Source organism: Camelus dromedarius, chromosome X (assembly GCF_036321535.1).
Source record: "Camelus dromedarius isolate mCamDro1 chromosome X, mCamDro1.pat, whole genome shotgun sequence".
Classification (NCBI taxonomy): Eukaryota; Metazoa; Chordata; class Mammalia; order Artiodactyla; family Camelidae; genus Camelus; species Camelus dromedarius.
Genome location: NC_087472.1, coordinates 100,780,717 through 100,804,713, shown reverse-complemented (window position 1 = coordinate 100,804,713; position 23,997 = coordinate 100,780,717). Strand labels below are relative to the sequence as shown.

The 23,997-nt window shown below is 43.2% G+C and overlaps 1 protein-coding gene across 1 annotated transcript; it reads right to left on the bottom strand.

Moving 5' to 3' along the window:
* Nucleotides 1-3,444: 3,444 nt before the first annotated feature.
* On the bottom strand, nucleotides 3,445-22,698 carry RS1 (retinoschisin 1). The gene is made up of 6 exons (XM_010990688.3): nucleotides 22,509-22,698; nucleotides 15,371-15,396; nucleotides 14,668-14,773; nucleotides 8,481-8,622; nucleotides 6,053-6,248; nucleotides 3,445-4,034 (listed from the first exon to the last, which is right to left on the bottom strand). Exons 1-6 carry the CDS (start codon nucleotides 22,558-22,560, stop codon nucleotides 3,882-3,884), a joined length of 675 nt encoding a protein of 224 aa, XP_010988990.1. The 5' UTR covers nucleotides 22,561-22,698; the 3' UTR covers nucleotides 3,445-3,881.
* Between the last annotated feature and the right edge of the window lie 1,299 nt (nucleotides 22,699-23,997).

The window sequence follows — 23,997 nt, the reverse complement described above, 5'->3', positions numbered from 1 at the left end:
ACCTTTGCTTCATCCAAGTAACCTCCTCCCACACTGAATACCAAAATCAGCTCAGACTTTTTCTTAATCTTGGCAACACTTAATGCTATTTCTTTGTTCATAGGATTTCATCTAGTTGTTTAAAAATCTCCTGCAATATGTTACATATATTTTACCACAATTAAAAAAAAAGTCTCCTGCAAGTATAGACCACACTCTAGAATTTCTGAAAATAAATGCAAACATGTTAACATAAGGTAAGAGAATGAGTTTTTGCTACACTATGTATATATGTACTCTTTAACTGAAAGTTTCCTCCACAAAACAAATAATACTGCAAACATAGTTTATGTGTTTAATAGCAAGATTTCTGTTGGGCTTCAGCTGTCCCTCAGTAAAAGCTTTATTTTTTATACATTCTGTCATGGATTAAATGAAGTAAGGAATTCATATACTGTCATAAACAAATTACCTGCAGATAAATGTTTTAAATATCTCATTGTTTATTAAATTCTGAAATACTGAGCAATTTCCAATCAGAAATCTTAGCTGACTTCTTTGCAGAAATTGACAAGTTGATCCTAAAATTCTTATGGCAATTCAAGGGACTCAGAATAGCCAAAACAACCTTGAAGAAGAATGAAATTGGAAGACTCACACATTACAATTTCAAAATGTCCTACAAAGCTATAGTAATCAAAACAGTGTGGTGCTGGCAGACAGATAGACATACAGATTAGTGAAATAGAATTGAGTGTCCAGAAATAAAACCTCACCTTTATGGTCATCTGATTCTCAATAAACTCCAAGGTCATTCAATGGGGAAAAAATAGTGTTTTTGACATATGGTGCTGGGACATTTGGATATCCACATGCAGAGAATGAAGGTAGACTCCTACCTCATATCATACACAAAAATTAACTCAAAGTCAATCAAAGATCTAAATGTAAGAGGTAAAACTATAAAACTCTTGGAAGAAAACATAGGAATAAATCTTCATGACCTGGATTTGGCAGCGGTTTCTCAGATATGACATCAATAGCACAAACAACAAGAGAAAAAAATAAGTTGGACTCTATCAATATTTTTAAATATGTGTTTCAAAGGACTCCATCAAGAGTGAAAAGACAACTGACAAAATAGAAAATATTTGTGAATCATATATCTGATAAAGGGGTTGTATCTAGAGTATATAAGGAACTCTTATAACTCAATATTTTAAAAAAGAGACTACTTTCAAAAATGAGCAAAAGGTCTGAAAAGACGTTTCTCCAAAGAAGGTGTACAAACACAGTAAACACATGAGAAGATGCTTAACATCGTTAGTCATTAGGAAAATGCAAATCAAAATACAACGAGGTACTACTTCACAAACATCAGGATGACTACAATCAAAAAGACAGAGAATAGCAAGTATAGAGAAATTGGAGCCCTCAGTCATTGCTGGTGGCAATGTAAAATGGTGCAGCCACCTTGGAAAACAGTCTGACAGTTCCTCAAAAGGTTAAACAGCATTACCATATGACCCAGCAATTCCACTCCTAGGTGTATACCCAAGATAAATGAAAACATGCCCCCACAAAAACTTGTACACAGTTGTTCATAGCAGCATTATTTATAACCAAAAACGTGGAAACCAAATGTCCATCAATGAATGAATGGATATAATGGAATGATATTCAGCCATAAAAAGGAATGAAGTACTGACACAGGCTACAACATGAATGAACTGTGACAACGCTATGCTAAGTGAAGGAAGCCAGACAGAAAAAAAACACACACTGGATGATTCCATTTACATGAAATGTCCAGAATAGACAAATCTACAGAGACAGGAAGTAGATTAACAGTTGCCCAGGGCTGGGGTGGGCAAGTGGGTTGGAGGGGTGATGGCTAATGGGTATGGGATTTCTTTTTCGGATGATGAAAATTTTCTAAAATTGATTGTGATAATGGTTGCTCAATTCTGAATATACTAAAAGTTAATTGAATTGTACACTGTAAATGGGTGAAATTTGTATGGTATGTGAACTTTATCTCAATAAAGCTGCTCCGAAACAAAAACTTCCAACATAAACAGTTATGTGGAGAATCTTTATCCCTGCCTCACACTGTTTACTTTGCTTTTTTCCCTTACCTGTACTCCCCTCCTGTCTCTGGTGTGCCACTTGTGGAGCCCTCAACTCTTAGGCTACCACTAGTTTTTTCTGACAATTCATGTCATGATAAAAAGTTCCTTCAACTTTCCCAGTAAGGATTTCTGTAGGCATTTTGTTCAAAGTGGATTTGTCCATGTGTCCTAAGGCCAGAGAAGGAGATTTTTTCCCACACCCTGAATTGATACCTTTACATTTGAAAGAAGATTGAGCAGGAAGAAACGTTTTTCCAGGTTTAAGTATACAGCCTGGGAATTAGAAAGATGCTGGGTTAAGTAAGAAGCTGTTCTAAGCCCCAAAACACCAGGGAAGAGATTCTGGATTTTTAGGAGGTTCACAGAGAAAGTGAATGCGATGTCCAGGATCACGTAGATGTGTCCATTCACACCTTTTGGCTTTTGAAAACAGAAAGTCACTCGAAGCTGCTAGCAGCGGCTGCGCTGCATCAGGGCCAGGACAGTCTTGGATTCCCCAGGCTAGGTGGGGGGTCCTCAGCCTCTGATCGCACCCTCTCAGCTCCTACTTTCAAATTGTCTCCTGCCCACCTGCCCTGTCATCAGCCTCCAGGGAAGGGCCTGAAAACTCTAGCTGAGCTATAAATGGTAAAGGAGACCGACTCTCCTTCCCCCAAGCTCTCTGCTTCCAGAGCAACTCCAGCAGGGAAAGACCAGGCCAGGCCCCTGTGCTACAAGGCAAGGGGGAAGAGTTTGGAAGGTGGGGCTCCCCAGGGGTGGAGCCACATCACCCTTCTTAGGACGTGGGTCCTGACTGCTTCCTATGAAGTGTACTCAGCTGGTGGGCCTCTGTGTAGCCAGTGATAGCTCCTTGGCCAACTGTTTCCAAAGTGTTAAGCTTGTTGAAAAATGATAGCCCTAGATAAAGGAAATTCTGATGTGTTCTGGTCATTTGGGGTTCCTAAATATAGGGAAGCTTGGCTACTTACATGTGTAGCCTGTCCCATGTATTCACCTAAATAGTGACCATAGACCGATGTGCCTGAGTGGGGCGCAGAATGGAGCTGTGTGTGATGAGCACCCTGGACCTCCTTCAGTTGCTTTGTGCAGGGCTAGGGGCTGAGGGGTGAAGGCTCAGAGCAGGGGAGGCCCCCCCACCTGAGGTGTTTGGTCATGCATGACACGCAGGAGACTGGGATGTGGACTCCCACCCACCATACTCATCTGCTCCACCCAGTCACCCCAAAACCTTTCACTCTGCCTACCCAGTGCTCTGAAGTCCTAAAAGGCCATGATGTAATGAAGACAAGCTTAACTAAGCTCGAAGAAATCACACACTCGCTCCCCCTTTGCGTTCAAAGCAATGCTTTATGAAACTGTCTGTTCCTGTTTTGAACGTGGTAAAGCGGAAGAATTTTCAAATTATCAGAGCTGCTTTGCATTCCCCTGGGACTGCACCTTTCACAGAGTCACTGAGACCAAAAAACTAGAAAAACTGAGAGCAGCAAATTAGACCTGCTCCTTAGGCTTTTGCTTGAAAATTTCTTTTAGGGACATTTTCTTTGTTCTTATTTTCTTTGGCCCTGAGTGTGGAATAAGTTCATTTTCTTTTTCTTTCACTGAAATTAGAAACTATATCTTAAAAAAGAAGTATTCTCTGCCCAGCTCTGCATTGAAGACAGCCTGTAAGATACAGCCCTGTTGGTCACAGTGATAGGTCAGCGTTCCCCTGGGGGCAGCCCTACACCCTCCCCTGCTGGAACCCAGGCAGGCACCGAGTTGGGGCAGGCATCAGGTACACTTGCTGACGCACTCCAGCAACTCCATCCGAATGGCGATGCGGACGTGCCAGCCCAGCGGGATGAGCCGGATGAATCGGGAGATGATGGGGGGTCGCAGCAAGTTCTGGACTGTGGAGGTTCGGTCTGAGTTTCCATAGAAAACCTAAAGAGAGGGAGGAAATCCTGTCACTGTCACCATCACAGCAGGAGAGAGAGAAGGAAGACGGATTCCTGTCTGGAGTTGGCCCCAAATTTTGACTAAGGAAAATCTCAGTGCTTAAAGGGCAGCAAATTTGCTGATGAGCCCCCAAAAACCTGACCTTGAGTGATTGGCAACACCTACATGCTCTGAGCATCAATTTAAATAAATTAAAATTAGATAACAATTCACTTCCTCAGTCACAGTATCCATGGTTCAATCCTGTGATGGGTGTCTGCCATATTGGACACTGCAGACAATAACATTTCCTTCATTGCAGAAAGTTCTATTGGGTGGCGCTGATAGACGATGCCTCTTGATTCTTATCACCAGTTTTGTGATGTAATCCTTTGAATTTTGACAAGAGTTTTGAAAAGGACCACATGACAGTTAAAAGAGGAATGTCCCCATGTTCCAAAGGTATCCAAAGTGGGGCTTGAGTGAAAACTTGTGAGCTGGCTCTGAAGTTGCGAGCCAAAGTTTAACTGTCTGTGTCTACATCGATACAAATGGCAAGTACTTTTTAGACTTGGGAAATGTTTTATAAAGAGAAAAAGACATAAAAACTAGAGAGAAGATTCTGGAAGTGGGAGGGCAGTGCCCAAAATAGAAAAAGGCTTTGCTTCCTGTTTTCGGGGATGTAACATACCATGATGCAGTGGCTGTAACATAAGGTACAGTGGATATTTGGCTATATTTTCAAAGGAGCCATTCTTTGCACTCTTTCCAGAGTCTTAGTGCTCTGCTGAATGACACCAGAACATTTCATTTCCTTCTGGGAGTATCTCCTGAAAAAATCTGGCTGCCACATTGACCTCATCCATCCACAAAACAAGAGCTGCCGTGACCTTGCCTTTCTTTCCAATACCAACACCCTGCATCCCCTTCTCTCAGCTGTTTGCCCTTGATCCTATTCAAGTCAGGAGCCAAGTGAAGAGGGAGGATCAAACAGGCTTCTTCAGATCATACAACTGTCAGAGTCGAGTGCTTCTTTGGAAGGGACTGTAAAGACCTTCAGAAACAGACAGGGCTTGAAAAAGAATTCTCATATATCTTTTTGGAAAGCCAACAGATAGGAATAAAAATGAAATAAAATGTCCAAGTATCAAGATGGTTTTTCCTATTGCGTTCAAACTCCTTGAAATCTCAACTCATGAATGTCTTGCTGTACAAATTGTCATCAGAGAGTACAGAGCCTTCTGATGTTGAGCTGCACATGTCTACTTAACGTGATGAAATGTCCCAGTTACCGAAGGGAAGTTCTCACTCTCAGACATATGTACATATATATAATATTGATTATATATTTTATATGTATACATATGAATGTGTATATATAGTATATTTGTGTATATATATATATATATATATATATATATATATATATATATATATATATAAAATATAAAATCCAGAGCCTACTGTGTTCAGTCTATGATGAACAAGACTTGAGCCTCAGCCCTCAGAGATCAGGATATAAAGTTGCTCAAAGGTTAAGTGACTCTGTCGGCTCTGCTGGAATCCTTTTAACTGTTCACACAGTTTAGTGGCTAACTTGTTGGTCTCAGTCAATAGTAAGGAGAGGCCACATCTATGGAAAAGGACAAGGACCTAGCCACATCAGTAGCAGATCAAGTCAGATCCATGCAGCAAAGTGTTCAAAGTCCAGTGAATTCAGAGTAATCCAAATGACTAGTCTTGATTATTCAACTCTCAGCTGATGGGTGAATTCAGACAAAGATTTGTACACGTAAGTGGTGTTCATTCTCAAACTGCTAAGCACCTGGGATTCAAGAAAAGATCCGTGCCTCCTGGTCAGAGGGCAGACGGTGTTGGGAAGAAGCACCAGTGACTTACCATACCCTGCGGTCAGTGTTCTGGCACTGACAGCAACACCAGGACAGGAGTGGAAGGGGCATTCCCAAGCGGTGGGTAGGGTGGTGGGGAGAGCTGAAACTGATTTGGGGGTAAGGCCGACTTACCCGGTTGTTTCCGGTCTGGTCTTTATAGTAAATCCAGTTCAGGCTCTCATCGGTCCTGTACTGCACGCTGTACTTGGTCATCCACTCATCGATGTCACAGCGCCCCTGGGTGAGGATCCCCGAAATCACCTTGACCTCCTTCAGATCTATCTGTAACCACTGGTTGCTGTCCTGGAACTTGGAGAGCCAGGCGCACCTGCGGGTGACACAGCAAATGAGCAGGAGCCTTTCCCCGTGGGCGCCTCCAAAGAACCAGCAGGTGTGTCTTTTGAGGGGCTGTCAGCACCTGAAGAGCCCCCCGCAAGGCTCAGGCAGCCTGAGCTCCCATTGCTTAAACACCTGGAGGCTTGTCTCCAAAAAGTGATACTTGCATCATTCTCTCTCTCCCTGCACCTCCACCGCCCAAGGAAAAATTGCCAGATTCAACTAATTTGTCAAAGAAATGCCTTCAAGTGTAGCTGAAATCACCTTTGGGGTGTGGTTGAGCATGTCTTTCTTCAAAACATGGGAGTGCTTAGTTATTGCACTTGCCGGCCCCCTTCCCTTTTCATGAGTTTCACCTGGTGTTCTTTCTCTATAAATTTATTTTCCTTTAATTTCACTCTCTTCAGACCTATTTGCGTCTCCTTCAGGTGTTGTCATCCATGGCTTTCAGAGACTGCCTACCACGTGCAGAACACTGAACCAAGTGGCTCTGGAAGGGCTTTTCACAATTGTAAAGCCAAGTAACCACTAAAGGAACTGATTTATTGTTTACTTATATCCCTTGTAAGTTGTGGAAACCTATAGTTTATGTGTGTACTGTGTGTGTGTGTGTGTGTGTGTGTGTGTGTGTGTGTGTGTGTGTGTGTGTTAATTAGCTTCTCGGGACTCAACCCTTGGCTGCCTTCTCTTCTAGTTCTGGACTTGCTCCTTGGGTGGCTCGTGACTTTTTGCGTCCATCCCAGACCTTTTCTAAATTCCAAATCCTGAGAATCAGTTGCTAGCTAGACAACTTCTCCTGGGTGCCATACAGCATCTCCCATAAAACATGTCTAAAAAGAGCTCCTAATTCTCCTCACCCCAACCCTCCTTCCAATGTTCATCTCTCTGAATGCTACCTCTTCCTCTCTGTCACCTCAACATCCAGTCCATCTATTGGCTCCATCTCCAGATGTTTCTCAGAGTCATTTACTTCTCTCCATTTCCCTGTCACCACTCTAAACCACGTCACCCTCAGTTCTTGCCTGGACTGCTGTTGTAGCTTACTTAACTCGTCAACCCGGTGACCCTCCTCGCCCTTACCCCCCACCCCTACTCCACACTAAACAGCTCTTACCACAAGAGCCAGAAGATTTTACTCAAAACACATATCTGATTGTGATACTCCTCAACTTCAAATCTTGCTCTGGTCGAGCCTGCTACTTGTCTCTCAGTAACCTCTTCACATCTTCCTTTTGTAATAGAACTCCTGAGTTTTCTCTGGGCAGGTGGTCACCCAGCTGAGATCACATTTCCCAATTTCCCTTGCAGCTCAGTGGGACACTTTAACCAAATTCTGATCAATGAGATGTGGGCAGAAGTGGCCAGTAGGATTATATATGTATCCTTAAAGGAAAAGTGTGCACACTCTGCTTTTCTTTTCTCCCTACTGATGGGAACATGGATGTGATAGTGGAAGCTAGAGCAGCCATCTTGGACCCCAAGATGGAAACTTCATGTTAAGGATAAGAGAACAGCAAGGTGAAAGAGTCTGGGTCCCTAGTACCATCCAGCTGCCATAACAACCCTAGACTGCCTAATCACTTCCACGTTGATTAAGTCTCTGTATTTTGGGGCTCTTTGTTACAGCAGCACAAACCTGTATTCTAACTAATGCACAGTCAAGGTCTTCCCATTATCCCTAAAATAAGGACCACAATCCTTAAGATGACTTATGGCCCTGCACCATCTGACTTCTGCCTACCTCTCCAGCCTTCTCTCACCTGTGCTATAACCTTGCTGGCCTTTACAGTGCTCATCCATGTGCTTGAGGGATCTTCCCAACTCAGGGCCTTTGCACCTGCTGCATCCTGTGCCTACCCCCACCCCAAACTCCCCACCTGGCCAACTGAAATTCTCAGGTGAAATATCCTTTCCTTAGAAAGCTTTCCTTGGTGCTTCCAACAGACTAGGTCTTTCTTTCTTCATCTCCTCCATAGCACTCATCATATTTACCAGCTGACCAGTTGTGTGACAACGTGCTTAGAGTACCCCCTCTAAACTGTGTGCTTCTTGAAGGTGAGGAGCCCATCCACCGTGTTCACTGTTGTATCCACAGTCCTTGGCACGTGGAAGGCACTCAGTTAATATTGTTGAATAAATAAAAGCAGTGTCATTTATTTATTACAGAGACCTACTCTTTCAAATTACATGAAAAAAAAATCACCGAGCTGCCTGCACTGCTTACCCAAAGCCTTGACTGTTGAGCCGAGCCTTGTTGGCGGTCCACGAGGAATACCAGCCCACGTACTGCTCCAGGTTGGAGCAGGTGATCTGGTCTGGTGTAACCTCTCCTGACTCGAAACCCAGGGGCTTATGATATGGGCATTCTGGGAAAGGAAAAACAATGCACATTAAAACACTCCTATCGCATAGCAAGACTCAACAAACACGACATGACTGAAGGGACAGATGAGACCCTCTCCTTCACACTTTGGAAGGTGGAGGATATTTTACTTGTCAACGCCGTTCACAATAGTCAGAACTGGGTCTTCATCTTATTCACTGCTCTTGCGAGAAGAAAGTGAAGATGAAGTAAAGGGATTGCCATAGAGACAGCATCCACAAAAGCAGAGGGAAGTAGTTCTATGGCAACCTCATTGGAGGTGGGGGGTGGGGGTGGGGGCGGGGAATTCTGAGAAATACTTTACCTCCTCCACAAACTTAGAAACTTAAAAACCAAGAGGTTTGCGGCAAAATATATTTAAATTCCATACGCTTTATTTTCCTCATTAACACAGATTAGCCATCCCACTTGATGACATCAGGGTCCTTAATTGTCCTCAGGCAGTGTATGATGCCAATTATAGGAACAAAACAATGGTGAGAGGCAAGAAGGGCAATTATATATTAAGACTGACTTCCCACTTGTAAATTGAGGTTCTTTCACTAGTCTAATAAAAAAAAAAAGTTGGGGCGCATGGTGAAATGCGCCTAAGTGACTGTTGAAAAAAGAACTGATGAACTGCTTTTTTCCAAATAACAATAGTCGAAGTTGGTTCTGTTAATTGTCTGCTGCTTCTCATGTATTTCCCCTCACATTTAGTGTTGAGTTACCTGGTCAGAGACTGCCAATTGGCAACCCAGTATCCCTTCTCCCCTTCTTTTTGACTAAAGAACCCAAGTTTTGTTGGGTGCCACAATGTAGTCAGTTTCCCAACCGCCTTTGCAGTTAGAAGTGACCGTGTGACGCAGTTTCTGACCCGTGAGATATAAGAGGATGTCTGCTGGGGATTTCTGATCAGGTTTTACTTGTCCCCTCTTTCTTCTTGTTGCTTAGAAGGAAGACCTGATGGCTGGTGCAACAGTAACTATCTTGCACCATGGGGGTAGGACCCAGAGAACTCAAGAGACCTCAGCCCTGATATCCTTAAGCAACTCCTTACCCCTATTCTTTTTACCATATGCCCTAAAGCAAAACTCCTAATTCAGCAAGCCACTATTTAGGAGGTCTCTAATTTATAACCAAACCCAGGCTCTAGCTGAATTTCTTTACAAAACAAATGATAAACTTAGGCAAATACATTCTCCTGGTTTTCCAATTGTGAATGAGAAACTTCAAGTAAGACAGATCATATTACTTTTTTCCATGTGGAAATTTGAGTACAGAGTGAAAAGCTGAGCATATCTACTGGGGCATCATCACCTTCAGCAGTAAAACAAGTGCTGAGGTATTTCTGGAGGATAATTTTCAAAATCAGTAAAGCTGAATGACTCGTGCAAAAGCTTGAATGCCATCCTGAGGCTCCAGAATGCCTGCAGGGACAGTCATGCCCTGACCCCAGAGACGGAAGATAGGACAGCTTCAGGCCTCCGGCCAGGGTGACTAACTGCCTTTCTGCCCAGGGCACCGGACAGGGCCAGCTCCCACCAGTAGCTGCAGCTTAGTGGGGCTGGAGGCGAGGGGACGGTATTTGTAGTCTATCAAGTATCCGAAGCTTCAGTGGGGGGAGTGCTTTCTGGGCCACTCCACCATGCTTTGTGTGGCCAAATCATCGGGAGGGCTTGCTAAGAATGCAGTTTCCAGGAAACCTTGGCTTACCGGGGAAGGTGTTTTGTTGGCTGGAGGGTTCAGGGGGCCTGATGCCTGTGGCCTTGGGGTCTCCTCTACCTCCTCAACTCCCCTCTGACCTGGAAGACAAGTCTAGCCCGTGCCACTGGGAGGAGGGACGAGACCTAAGCATCGGAAAGCTGGGTTTCACTTGGGCCCTTGGTTGCCGCTTCAGTTCTAACCATGGATGTCTCTAGGGCCCCTCCATCCTGAACCCCGCTTTTCTTGCTCCAAGGCCAACAGCTCAGAGGGAGGAGGCAGAGGGGAAGGAAAAGCCATCGCCACCTCTCCCGATCGCTTTATCCTTGGCATTTTGCTCTTTCTCTATTTTCCCCTCACATGTCTTTTCCTACTTCTTCCCAATTAGCCCGGTTCGGAGTGACATTGCAGGGACCTGGCCAGTGGCAATAGCTTTGGAGACCTGTGAGGGTTTGTCCAGACATGGATCCTGCCCACACTCTCCAGGGGAGGCAATAAGCTCATCATCCCCATGGCTTCAGCCAGCATCTGGCAGCCAGTGATCTGACTCCCAGGCCCCAAGCTCCATCCCTCTGCCTCCTAAATATTTCCAGGTGACCAGTTTCATCTGGGTGATCCAAAGGGGCTTTACACGCATATGTCCCAAACGAAGCCCTTCAGCATCCAAGCACCAAGCCCACCCCCAGTCCAGTGCTCCTGTCTCAGGCATTGGCACCTCCAGCTCCTCAGCTGCTAACCCAGAAATCCAGTGGTTTGGCCCAGGGCACAAAGCAGAAATTCTGCGATGGATCTCAACCAGGACATCACCTGGACAGTTACAGAAGTGCTGGTATTTGGGCCATACCCCCAGAGATTCAGATGTTATTGGTCTGGGGCAGGACCAGAGCATGGGGCAAAGCTGCAGGTGACTGTAATGGGCAGCCCAGTTCAAGAACGCCTGTTTAGAGCCAATGCGACCTGAGATTGGATTCTATTCTCCCTCTGCGTGAGCTTAGACAAGCTGCTCAACCTCTCTGGGTCTCAGTTTCCTCATCTGTGAAATGGGCACAACAGTAGTCCCTGCCTCTGTAAAGTTGCTTTGGGATTACTTGAAACAGTGTTGGTAGAGTGTCGAGCCTGTCATGCCTAACCAAAATGCAGCAGCTAATACTGGTGTAATAGGGTGAGTTTGTGAGGGTATATTCATGTCTTCTTGAGTTGCATGCATATACCTGTTAATACTGGTATTAAGCAACATAAGTAATGTTGATGGAGGAATTAAAGGGACCCTCTTCACACACAAAGAATGTGTCCTTCCCACGTTTTCTGCCCAATGGAGGTTTGTTACTATAAACTATGAAGCCTGTTTCTACACATGTTACTCTTTATTTTTTTAGTGGAGGGAGATAGTTAGGTTTATTTATTTATTCTTGAGGAGGTACTGGGGATTGAACTCAGGACAGCATGCATGCTAGGCATTCACTCTACCACTTGAGCTATACCCTCTCCCCTTACACTCATTTTACTCTTAAGGAAAAACCTGCATCTTATGTGGCACAAGTGTCTTCTGAGCGATGATCTGATAATTAGATGGATAAAGGCAGAGTCATAATGTGTTGCTAATCCAGGCTATGCACACTTAACATACTAGCCGTTCTTATTCAGTAGATAATTTCTCAATTTGTTGGCCCGAAGGCCAGGCATGCTTATGAAGAATGTTAATCTAAAGAAACATAAAGAGAGTTCAAGGCCATTCTTAACAAGAGAGATGTGACTATTTTTATGCACATGTATTAGACTTGAGTCTATATGATGAGATAGTGGAATACAGAATATTTATAGAAGAATAAACTTGAATATAATGTGGAAATATAAAATCTGGACTATAAGAAAGTGTTGAGTCATTGGATTTCTTATACTTTGACACCTCCCCTCCCCTACTCCCCACTCTCAGAATGATGAGGTAATCTTGTCTCAACTGTGGAAAAGACAGACCTTTTAGTGTAATAGCGTTAAGCCAGAGATTAGGAGGCCATAATGCACCTGGCCAGTCACCTTCTGCTCTGTGGAGGGGGACTCCCGGGCAGTAACAGCCAGTGCGCAACTGTGAGCACCTCCCAGCAGCTCTGAACAACCCTCCTTGTGCTTCTGTGCTTTCTAGGCTCTTCCCTCCTAAGGCGGGCTCTGGTAGAAGCGCTCATGCTACGAATCGAGAGAAACCAGGCAGCGTTCTTGACGTTCCAATGAGGATCTGAGGCACTGATGGGCAAGTGATTTCTGGAAGGTTGTGATTAGTCCTGCTGCCCGGAATCATGTCTTTCATGGAAAAACCTATTGACATGAATGAGTCAACCATTTAACACTAAGGTTGCGTTTTTTACCTTCCTGGGAATTCTGTGTTGTTCAAACCAAACCAAACCAAAAAACACTAACAGGGAGAGGAGAACACTTAAGCTAAAAGAATTTCTGATTTCAGAACTTCAAGTTCATGGCAATTTGGAGGGAGACAGCCTGGGCAGCCCAGGTCATCTTCACACTCAAACACACAGCCCTCCTCAGCTGCACAGGTAATTGGGTCAATGAGGTCAATCCGTATAAATAATCTCCTCCAATTTCTCCTTAGAAAGAGCTTCCTTGGACTGGAATTCCAATAGGTCTCCTATCTCTAGTGAAGAGGATGTTTGTTTCCACTAAACAGTCAACACCTCCAGGGTAGAGACGGTGGTTCAGCTTTGTCTCCCCATCAGTTCCTGGCACATAATAGGCACAGGATGAAAGAGGGTGGAATTGAATTCTAAATGGATTCTTAAGGAGAGTGCTTTGGTCTTTCCTGGGCCCATCACCCCAGCACAGAATGGCTGCAGGAGCTCCTGTGGAACTGAGGTGGATGGTCCTCCCAGGGGAGAAGCCCACCCAACTCATCCGCACTTACTGCTTTCCTCTCTCCCAGGCCCCCACTGTTTCCTTCCAGAAGACTTAGCCCAGAAACCACTTCCTACCCCTTTAGTAAATATGGAAACAGAGGCAGTAAAAGCCATTGTAGACTACCCCTCTCTGCCCCGCCCCACAATTTGCTATTTTAATACCAATTCAGTGAAGGAATGAAGAGAAGCTCACATACTACACACAAACCTCTCTCCGGATCTATTCTTAGGCGATTATGTAAAGTGAGTGATGGGGCCTGGCACCGTCATAACCCTGGAAGGGGTGTCAAGGACAGTTGCAGCGAAAGAGGCTGTGCGCTGCGGTGAATACTGAGCACTGCAGACGTTTGATGGGCTGCCCAAGCCTCTGAAGGTCAGTGTGAGCTCACAGGGGGCATGAGGTAAAGGAGCTACTGTTTGTAGCTGGTCCTTTACAGATACTATCCAGACACAGGACAAGATGCTTTAATGCTTCATCTGATTTAGTCCTCACAACAACTCCTTAGAGCAGGGTCCGCAAACTGTGGCCCTTGGGCCAAATGTGGCTCGGTGACTGTTTTTGTATATAAAGTTTTATTGGAGCACAGCCCTGCTCATGCATTTACATAATTGTGTCTGGCTGCTTTCCAGTTGAGGTGTGGGGACCCTATGGCCCATAGGGCCACACATATTTACTGTCTGGCCCTTTACAGACAAAGTTTGCTGGCCCCTGCTTTAGAGGAAGGCATTCATATTAGTAGGAAAGGCTATTATGCTGCAGAACAAATTGTCACAGAAATTTCAGAGGCTGAGCACAACAGGTTTATTTTTCACTCAGGTGATTCACCTGTTGTGGGTCGGCAGGGGTTGTGTTCCACTTAACCTTCCCGGCCCCCAGGCTGAAGGAGAAGTCACTTTCTCAAGCAGGGAAAGGAGACCCTGCTCCCTTTGGCTGGAACCCTGTGAGGCCACCTGACTGTGAGGGGGCTGGGAATGTGGGGCAGCCGGTGGTGGTTTGGTGAGTGATAAATACCCGGGCACAGGGGGCTTACCTCCGTTTGACAGAAAAAGGCCACGGTGGGAGTCCCAGAGTTAAAAAATGATGCAACCAGGATTCCAACTCTGGTCTTTCTGGCTCAAAAGCCTATGCTCTTCTCAAAACTGCTGTTGACCACTAGTTTATTTCCAATGAATTCCATTAATCTCTTTTGTTGAAAGTTAGGTGCCATCTTACCATCTCACCCAGACCAAGGAGAGACCCAGGAAGCTGTTCTGAACAGTAATTTCAGTGCAGTTTGTTGGAGCAGTGGCCATTGAGATCTGAAGCTTAGAGGCCAACTGGAGAAAACCCAGAGTGTGGCTTTCAGGGGCTTTAATTCAGCAGGGAGAAAAGAGAAAGGAGAAACAGGGTGTTCCCAAGGATACCCCAAGGATCTGGTCCCCCAAGGAGAGGGGACACTCACCCGGTATGCAGTCTAAGGGGGTGGTGCCCACAGACCACAGGGCATTGGCACCTCCTTGGCAATCGCACTTGCACGCTCTGTGGAACCAGGGGTCCTCGCCCTCATCCTGCAGGGAGCCAGAGGGGCAGAAGCGTCAGAAAAGTCACAGTTAAAGGCACCTGGGGTCAGCACCACCGGAAAAGCTTGCATTCAAAAACCTTGCTCGTTCATTTCCTGTTGTTTGCAGTGGCTTTCACACTCCACCAGCACAACTGAATAATGAATCCACTTTAACACACACAGTTGCCACTCATCTTTGAGTCTAGATAAACAGATGTTGGGTGACCAGCTAAAAATCTCACAGACACACCTATGTAGAGGGCTGTGTCCACCCCATAATAGTTATCTTCAGGGGCTCGAGGAGCCCTAGTCGGAGGTTAAGCTCCTCACATCTCCTGGAGGTCCCCTCTGGGGATCCCGTTTTAAAAGGTGCTGGATTCAAGATTATGCCATCTGATTTAAGACCTGTTTTACTTGTCTTCTTTCATTAAAACACCAGTCTTGGAGCTTTTCCAGATAAAATGCACTATTGCCGCTACCAGAAAAAAAAAATACCTTTAAAACTACACTTTTAAAAAAGTGATAATCTTATATATTGTGTTTGGCTAGGAAACTCTTCAAAAACGGTATCCATATAAATTCCAGCCTTCTTACTGTAACATACCTCAGTAGACGATAATCCCAGTGTGGCTGTGCGAAAGGACAAGAGATGAAAAATTAAGTTAAAAAAGGAAAGAGAAATTCAACAAAATGATTCGTTACATGGAAGAGCGAAATGAAAATAGTCATGTCAAAGTTAACAAAGCCCCTTCTGGCAGAAGTCAAACTAAGTATGTACCGGAAAAAAATACCCACAGCTGCTGAGGAACTAGGGACCATAAAATTAAACAGAAAGACAAGGATGATGTTGATTATTTTTGTTCATTGTAGAATTTTGGGAAATATGTTAATGTTGCAGAGAGAGAAAAAAAGCACCTATGTATTTTTTAATAACCAAAGGTAACACTGTTAATATCTCACTGTAAATCTCTCCTGTCTTTCTTTCTCTGCAAATTTTTAAGAATACACTTGAGGTGGGGGAGGGTACAGCTCAGTGGCAGAGCACATGCATAGTGGGCACGAGATCCTGGGTTCAATCCCCAGTGCCTCCATTAAATAAATAGATAAATAAACCTAATTACCTCCCCCCCAAAATAAAAATAAATTTTTTTTAAAAGTTAAAAAAGAAGAAATATCCATTTAATGAGCTAAAGTTAATTCCACATCTTGGATGCAGTATATAAATATAACTATCAACATTTCAGTGAGACTTGTGCCTGAATAAATAAATAAATAAATTTAAAAATAAAAAAATAGAATGCACTTGAGACCCTATCTACACAGTGTTGTAGGTTTACGACTTATTCCACTTAACATTGTCAGTGAGAGTTTTCCCCTTTACTTGTTAACTTTCCATCATAATCATCATGGTTTGTCTGCTAAATGTGCTCTTCAGGAGTTGATTCCCAGTTCCCTCACTGGGATGCATTCTGGTGATTTAAAATTAAGACATTGTTTAAAAAAATTTTTTAGGTTTGTATATTACGTACAGGAAATATCAAACCATAATCAAAGTGTAAATACCATATGAGTGATGTGGGAAAATTGAAAATGTGCAAAATTTTACATATAACCTATCTTTATAGAAGTATGAATAAATAGAATGAATGCACAATTTAATAGGAAAAGAGTTTGTAGGTATTAGCATAAGTTGATTGTTTAAAGCTGCACTGTCCAATGAGGTAGCCACTAGTCCCATATGGATATTTGAATTTAAATTTATTAACACTATCCACATTTCAAGTGCTTATTGGCCACATGTGGCTAGAGGCTATGATATCAGACAGCACAGATACAGAACATTCTCATCATTGCTGAAGGTTCCACTAGACAGTGCTGGCTTAATACACCAAAGCTCCAATTCCCATTTTCAACAAAACAGATGCTTTCATTTCTGATTACAAAAGGAACACATATCTATTATAAAAATCTTAAAACCTGAGTGTAGACAGTAGAAATAAAAGTCCCTCCTTAACCCCTTTCCTATCTAAAAATTGAATCTGATACCCACCCAAAACTTTCAGATTGTTTTGGAGAGTAAAGAAATGGTCTCATCCTTTTCATCAGAATTATAAAGCTTTTTTTTTTTTCAAATTGTGCCTTTATTTAAATAATACCTATGTACCTGTTCCACACACAACCTTTGCGTGTCCACTGTGTGCCTGGCCCTGCACCAAAGCCTGGGCCTTCTGAAATGGAAGCCTTGCTCTCTGCCCACAAGGGACTTGAGAACCCAGGAGAACACAGAACACTGGACCATGCACATGGTGAGTACTCTGCTGGGTTAGACATAGGCTATAAGGGGAGGCGAGGGAGCATATCTTTTAGCCTGGGCAGGTTCACGGTCACCGCTCAACTGTGATCACCAAACCGCTGTCTCTCCTGTGCCCTCATCCTCTGGTGATTCATTCCTAGAGACTCCTTGGCCCACCTGCTATGGGTAGAAGTGACCCTCTCAGGGAGCAAAGAAGGCTAAGGAGCACCATCTGGGTAGGAGGCCAAGCCCTGTGCTGGCAAAGGAAGTTACCAACGACTCTCACTTTCACATCCAATGGACTCCTCCCAACACTGACCGACCTTACATCTTCAAGCTGTGGTGTAGGGTGCTGTCCGTCCCTCCCAGTTTCCTTTAGCATTCATCACACTGCTCACCTGTTTCTTTTCACACCACTCTGAATAATCCTTCTCAGACTCGAGAGCTCTGTTTCCTCTACCCCCGCCCCCCCACCATAAATGTTACTAAACCCCAGATCCCAACACATGCATTGAATGGCTTACTGGATATCTCCCTGTAGATATCTCTTACTATCTAAAACTGGACCCAACCAAGTATTGGCCAGGTCATGAAACAACCTGAACTCTCATTTGTTGCTGGTGGAGTATATAAGTTGGTCTAACCTCTTTGAAAAACTCTTTGGCCATTTATACAAAAGCTGGACATAGATGTGCCCTATGACCCAGCAATTCTACTCCTAAGTATTTACCGACTAGAAATGAATACAAATGTTCTCCAACAAACAAAAACATGTACTAGATTATCTGTAGTAGCAATATTTGTAAAAACCGCAAACTGGAATCACTCATGTGTCCATCAAGAGTAGATTGGATACATGTGGTAAACTCACACAGTGGAACACTATACTGCAATGAAAATGGACAGCCTACAACTCCACACCACCATATGGCCACTCCTCACAATGTCAAATAGTGGAAAGTCATATGGTAAAGTGGACATACTGTATGAATCCACTTAAAATGTACAAAAACAGACAGAAGTAGTCTACGCCCACTAGATATTAGGGTCTTGGTCACACTTGGGGCAGGGAGTAGCAAGGAGGAAGCCCAGGGAGGGTGTCTGGGGGTGTTGGTAAAGTTCTGTTACCTGATCTGAGTGCTGGTTACTTGGGTATGTTTAGTGGTAAAAATTCACTGAGCTGTACATTTACTTGTGCTCGTCCATATATATATTACACTTAAATGTATGTATGTTATACTTCAGTAAATAGTTTTTTTTTAAACACTAAACTCATTATATCCTTCCTAGGATTGTTCTCCTTTCTCTATTTCTTATCCTAGTAAATGGTTCTGGAGCTCAGGGGAAAGCCCAGAAAGGCTGTGCTCCTCGCAGTTAATGTGACCCTGAAGCCGTAGCGTCAGTCCCACAGCTGCTCCCCAAGAGCTGCGAAGTAGGTGAGGAATCGGCATCTCGTTGATTTTAGGGCTGTTAATCCAGAAGGCACTCGCTTCCACTCCACCTCCGAGACAGCTGGGGTGGCGGAAATGCAGTCAGGCCCTGTCAGGCCAATATCAATTGGGCCAAGACTCTTTTGGGGGGACCAAAGGAGAGGCTTGTCAGTCACTGACAGAGTGGCCTTAAATAACCAAACCAAATTGGCCCAGAGGCCGCGTCTTGGCACTGAAGACAGTCTGTGCAGCTGCAACTGAGCAGACCCAGAATTCAGGCGAGGCCCCTCCAATTACGGCGTTCAGGGCCTTTGCATTACCCGGGTCCATGAGTGGGCCCGGAGCGGTTCCGAATTCTCCGGAAACAGAGCAGAAGGCAAAGAGGAAAGGGCTGGAGGTTCCGCCCGTCTACCTGTGGAGAGGAAGATACCTATGAAGAAGGCCTATTTTCATAGCCACCTCCTGTGCTCCATCAGATTTCCGGCGGTTTTTCCCCTCCCAAGCTCCTCTTCCCAGAAAGCGTTTGTCTGTAGACAGCTGAGGGTTCTGAGGCACCAGATCTTATGGAAATGAGCAGAGAGAAGGAACAACAAGCATTTTACAGGAAAAGCTGTCATCAAGGGAGCAGCGACGTGGCTGCTGTCGTCCCCGAAACAGTTTAATCACCCGAAAGCTGGCGAACAAAAGCAAGAAGCGTGTTTGACTACATCTTCTAATCCCAGAAAATAGCAATGCTGAAATGTGCGAAAGAAAACAGGTCAGACTTTAAAGGAAAAAGGAAAATATTCCAGTTACGGGATTGCCTGTTTTTCTCCCCACTCAGATCGTCTTGGCGATTCCTCCACGTTACAGGTTTCCAGAATCTGCGACGTCTGCCACTCATCAATCTTAGATTTATGCAAGATGGAGCCATTCGGCCCTTTTGCTCAAAGGGCCACTACCTAAGCTTGTTACTGCAGCAAGAAAATTCAAGCATACCTATTTCTTGAAATGTACCTTGCAACCACAGGAAGCAAAGTGCGCATTAGACACACACTAGAAATAGGGAAGATTATTCAGGCGGTTTGATTGGCTGTCACTAAATACGGAGTTTTCCTTCGCATGGAAACAGGTGAAGCCGAGAAGGAAAGCATAAAATTATGAATGATAAAAAAACTGTCTATAACTAGCTTCCAATCTACTTGAGAAACAAGAATAAGACACAGGAGAGACAGCAGGCTGTAATAATGTCCCTCTGGCAAAGAAGAAAGAAGGAAATTGCTTCTTGTGTGAAAGTGTTACTATTTTAGGCGACACCATATTCATGAGTAAATCTGTTATCTGTACATGCTTCAACATGGATGAATCTCAAAAACATATGCTAAGTGAAAGACAAAAGACCATATGTTGTATGATTCTGTTTGAATGAAATGTCCGGAAAAGGCAAGTCTATAAGAGACAAAGTAGATCAGTGGTTGCCAGTGGATGCGGGGAGGGGGCAATTAGGAGTGAGTAATTAATGTCTACCGGTTTCTTTCCGAGATGAGGAAAAATGTTCTAAAATTTGATTGTGTGCTCTGCAAATCTGTAAATATACTAAAAACCACTGAATTGCACACTTTAATATGGGTGAATTTAATGGTATGTAAATTACACCTCCATAAAGCTGCTTTAAAAAAAAAATCTGCTATCTCTGATGGTTGACACACTTGCAGAGGGACACCAAAATGAGACTTGATGATTTTTTGGCTTGTTTTTATATAATAGCCATGACCAAGCAATGGAACAATATAATTTAATAAGATGGATGTTTTAAAAGTCATCATTGGCTCTGAATCCAAAATGTACAATGCAAGATAAATAGAAGCCTGCCTCAGTTAAAAGACATAGGTAGTGCTTTACTATGATGATTGTGTATTCCCAAATGACCCTTCATCCAATGCATAAGTGGAGTCAATCCATCTACCTTATTTCATTCTAATAAGGAGCCGTTGCCACTGTGGAACAGAAAGAGCAAAGAGTAAATTAGACAAAGAACCTTTGTCTTCAGGTTGCCAGTTGTGTAGAATACATCTTTCCCCTATGCATTGGTCTTATTTCTCTATCTGGATTGTAAGCTGATTAAGTGCAGCAATTGTGTCCTGCATTTTTTCTCTGTGTCCTGGTCTATCCCTCTAGCTCAGGGTAGAGCACACAGAGGTCGCCAAGCCACGCTGGCTGGTTTTGGCTGGCGGCTTTCCCATTATGCCCCATGAGGATGGAAGGCCTGGGTTAGATGGGTAAGAGAAGTGTCTCAAGCCTACCTGCTGGACCACATTCCATTCCACCCACACAGATGGGATTCTCTGCTCTTCGTGGAAATTTTTGGAGCTCCCCAGCCATGCACAAAGACTGATAAACTATAGAACAGGAAAGAGTGCTGTGCTCTGCGCTTGGTGACAGTGTGTCTTTATTAGTTATCCCTTGACTGCGTGGGTCTCATTTAAAAGTGGCCTGATAACCTTTTCTAGGGCTTATTCCCGTTTAGGGGCCACAGGGCAGGGTTGTTCAAGTCAGCACAGTGAAAGCAAAGTTCTGCCCAATGTGTCAAGTTCTTACACAACTTTTGGCTCGTAGCAGGAACTCAGAAATAGATTCTTGAACTGATATAAATGGATTCTTGAATGAATCAATGAACTAATGAATCTCATTGCCAATCACGAATAAGAGAAATCTGAGGGGGAACCCTGTGGATGTCTGAGAACCAAGGGAATTGGGATCTCAGTCTTAAAAAGCTTTGTTTAGATTTTCTTGCTGAGGAAAGAACAAGGAGTAAAGGGAAAACAACAACCCCCCTCAAAGCATCTTGAAGTATTAAGAGTTTCTGGGACAAGTTGCTGACTCTTAATTGCAAGGGGGAAAAAAAAACCAGACAATTGGTCGAAATGACCCCTACTTAGAAATATATCTTGAAGGTTTGCAAAATGACCCTGGGGTTATATTTTTCCAGGTCTTTCTAAATATTGAGAACTGTGACTAAATAACAAAGGTTGTGATTGGGGAATCATGAAAGTGTGTATTCTACCAGTAAAATATAATAAGAGAGTAGAGGAGTAGAGCAGGAAATGATTTAAACCAGGAATTCTGACTCTGTGTGAGTTTCGTCATGTCTGTCTACAAGGTCATGGGCAGAGTGGAGAGGCCGCCTCCTTCCTGCCCTTTCTATTTATTTTCTGTAATGCACATAAACACACAATGAACACAAAGAGCCAATTCCTGATGTCCAGAATGAACCTTAAAAGGAATTCTGAGTTGATGGGTTCTTAAGAATTGAGAGAGGCATGAAAGAACATTATTTCAAAGATTGAGAGAGAATTTAAAAGTCGAATTGGATGACATTTTAGAGATTTGCCTTTAATTTCTCCTTATTTATTAAGCATTTCACTCCTGCTGGGGCTATATTTAGAAATTAAAAAATGATTGAGTATATGGAGTCTTTGGGGATTCCTTACTCTCAGTTGGATTATTTCTATTAGTGTCCAGTGGTATTTGGTATGTTATGTTAATCCATATTTAAACTAGGGTGACCTCACATCCTGATTTGCCTGGGACCGGCCTGGTTTACACCTGTTGTCCCAGCAGAATTATTAATAGCATCTTCTTCCCCTCTCAGTAGTGTCCTGCTTTGGAAGATTAAATTCTATAATCACTCTAACTTTGATGCCTAAAAACCTTCAAGAATACACCACACTTTCTTATTAATTGTTACAATTTATAGCGATTTTCCACAATTTCTGAGACCCTGCTTTCTGTCCTATTTTAAGCACCCTTTGAATTTTTGAAGGCTCCTCACGGAACCAGAAAGCCAGTGGCGAGACAAAGAGGACCGCATCACACAAAGACAACTGTTGTTCATTAATAACACATATTAATTAATTAGCATGCCTTGCTCATGAATAATACTTTAATTATTCCAGTTGCATTTCCACTAATCAGCTATATGATTAATTCAATTGTATTATTAAGTATTTAATGAGTGCTAATGGTTTGATAGCACATACCTTCATAGCCAAAGAGAAGTAAAAACAAGAAGCCTTCTATCTTGTGTGGCATTCTCCCCTTGTCCTTGGCTGCTGCTCTTCCTTATCGAAGTGGAGAGCTTCCTTTGGAACAGGAGCTTAACTTGAGCACTGGCCTCATTAAGCATCTTATTCCACTTAGTTCTTAGGGCTTTGGCTGAGCCCCGCTAAGTTAACCCACATAGTTACCTGCCTCAACAAGGAAGTCTCAGAGAAGAATCTAATGTCAACTGAGGTCGGTTTAGCAAAGGAAGATATTGGCTTTATTCTATCTTTAAATGTAAGGGAAGCAGTGGAGGAAAATAGAAACTAGAATCAGAAGACCCAGGTCTTAATCCTTTCTCTGCCATCATCTTCTAGGGGTGACCTTGAGCAATTTCCTGCCAAATAAGCACTAACATTCTCAAATTATATGAAAATGACATGGATTCCCCTCCCAGAAATCACACCTATTCACTCAGGAAAATGCTAAATACTAATTTTGGCGGGAAGGGGGGTGATAGTTATACACAAATATTTACATTGCTGTTATTTATAACAACAAAATACTGCAAACAATCTACATGGCCAAGCTTAGGGGGTTCAGGCAGGGCAGCAGGCAGGGTTAAGAGCACAGATTCCCAAGCCAGAATGGATGCAAATCCCAGCTCAACCAGTTGTTATGTGACCTTGGGAAATTTACTTAAGGTCTCCGTGCCTCGATTTTCTCATCTGTAAGATGGTGATAATAATGCCTACTTCACAGAGTTAGTTTGAAGCTTAAATGGAATGATATATGTATAAATACTTAGAATAGTGCTTAACATAATTAGCTACTATTATACAGCCATTAAGAATAAAGTTGATTGGAGAAAAGAGTAGTTGTTTAATGGATACAGAGTTTCAGTTTTCCAAGATGAGAAAGTTCTGGAAATCTTTCTCAAAACAGTGTGAATATACTTAGCATTTCTGAACTACACACTTAAAAATGGTTAAGATGGTTAAAAGAAAGTTAATGAAGTGATTATAATAACAGAGGCAATCACGTGTTATACCCTTGAATTAGATAAGGATACAAATTTACACACTGTATGAGTAAAACTATGTGGAAAAATGCAGAGAAAAATACTGAGTTTTCCCTTCCCTTTTAAATTCTTGGCTACCCCTATCTCTCCTCACCCCAAGGGTCCCAGACACCTTTACTTCATTCCTCTTGTCAAAGATGAAAAAGGCCAATATTAGAAAGAGAATAATAACTTCCCAAAGCAATACAGGAACAAAAAGGAACTAGAGGAACGTTTAGTCATTCAATCAGCATTTTGGGGGTGTCTACAAGCTAGAGGCTTCATTAAACAGACGAAGTCTATTCAACAAACCCTACTGCTGCTGTATTAAGAAGAAAAGGACTATTTTTTTCTCTGCTCCGTATTTTAGAGTTTAATGAAAAGTTAAAGCTTTAATAATAATGGTAATAATAAACTTTTAATAATTC

What these genes read in the sequence shown, in the direction of transcription:
- RS1 (XM_010990688.3), bottom strand. Translation starts at nt 22,560, where the DNA reads ATGCCACACAAGATAGAAGGCTTCTTGTTTTTACTTCTCTTTGGCTAT. An exon ending in CCCCTTAGACTGCATACCGG is followed by an intron (nt 8,623 to 14,667) that starts GTGAGTGTCCCC and finishes TTCCTTTCCCAG; the next exon opens with AATGCCCATATCATAAGCCC. An exon ending in CTCAACAGTCAAGGCTTTGG is followed by an intron (nt 6,249 to 8,480) that starts GTAAGCAGTGCA and finishes TGTCACCCGCAG; the next exon opens with GTGCGCCTGGCTCTCCAAGT.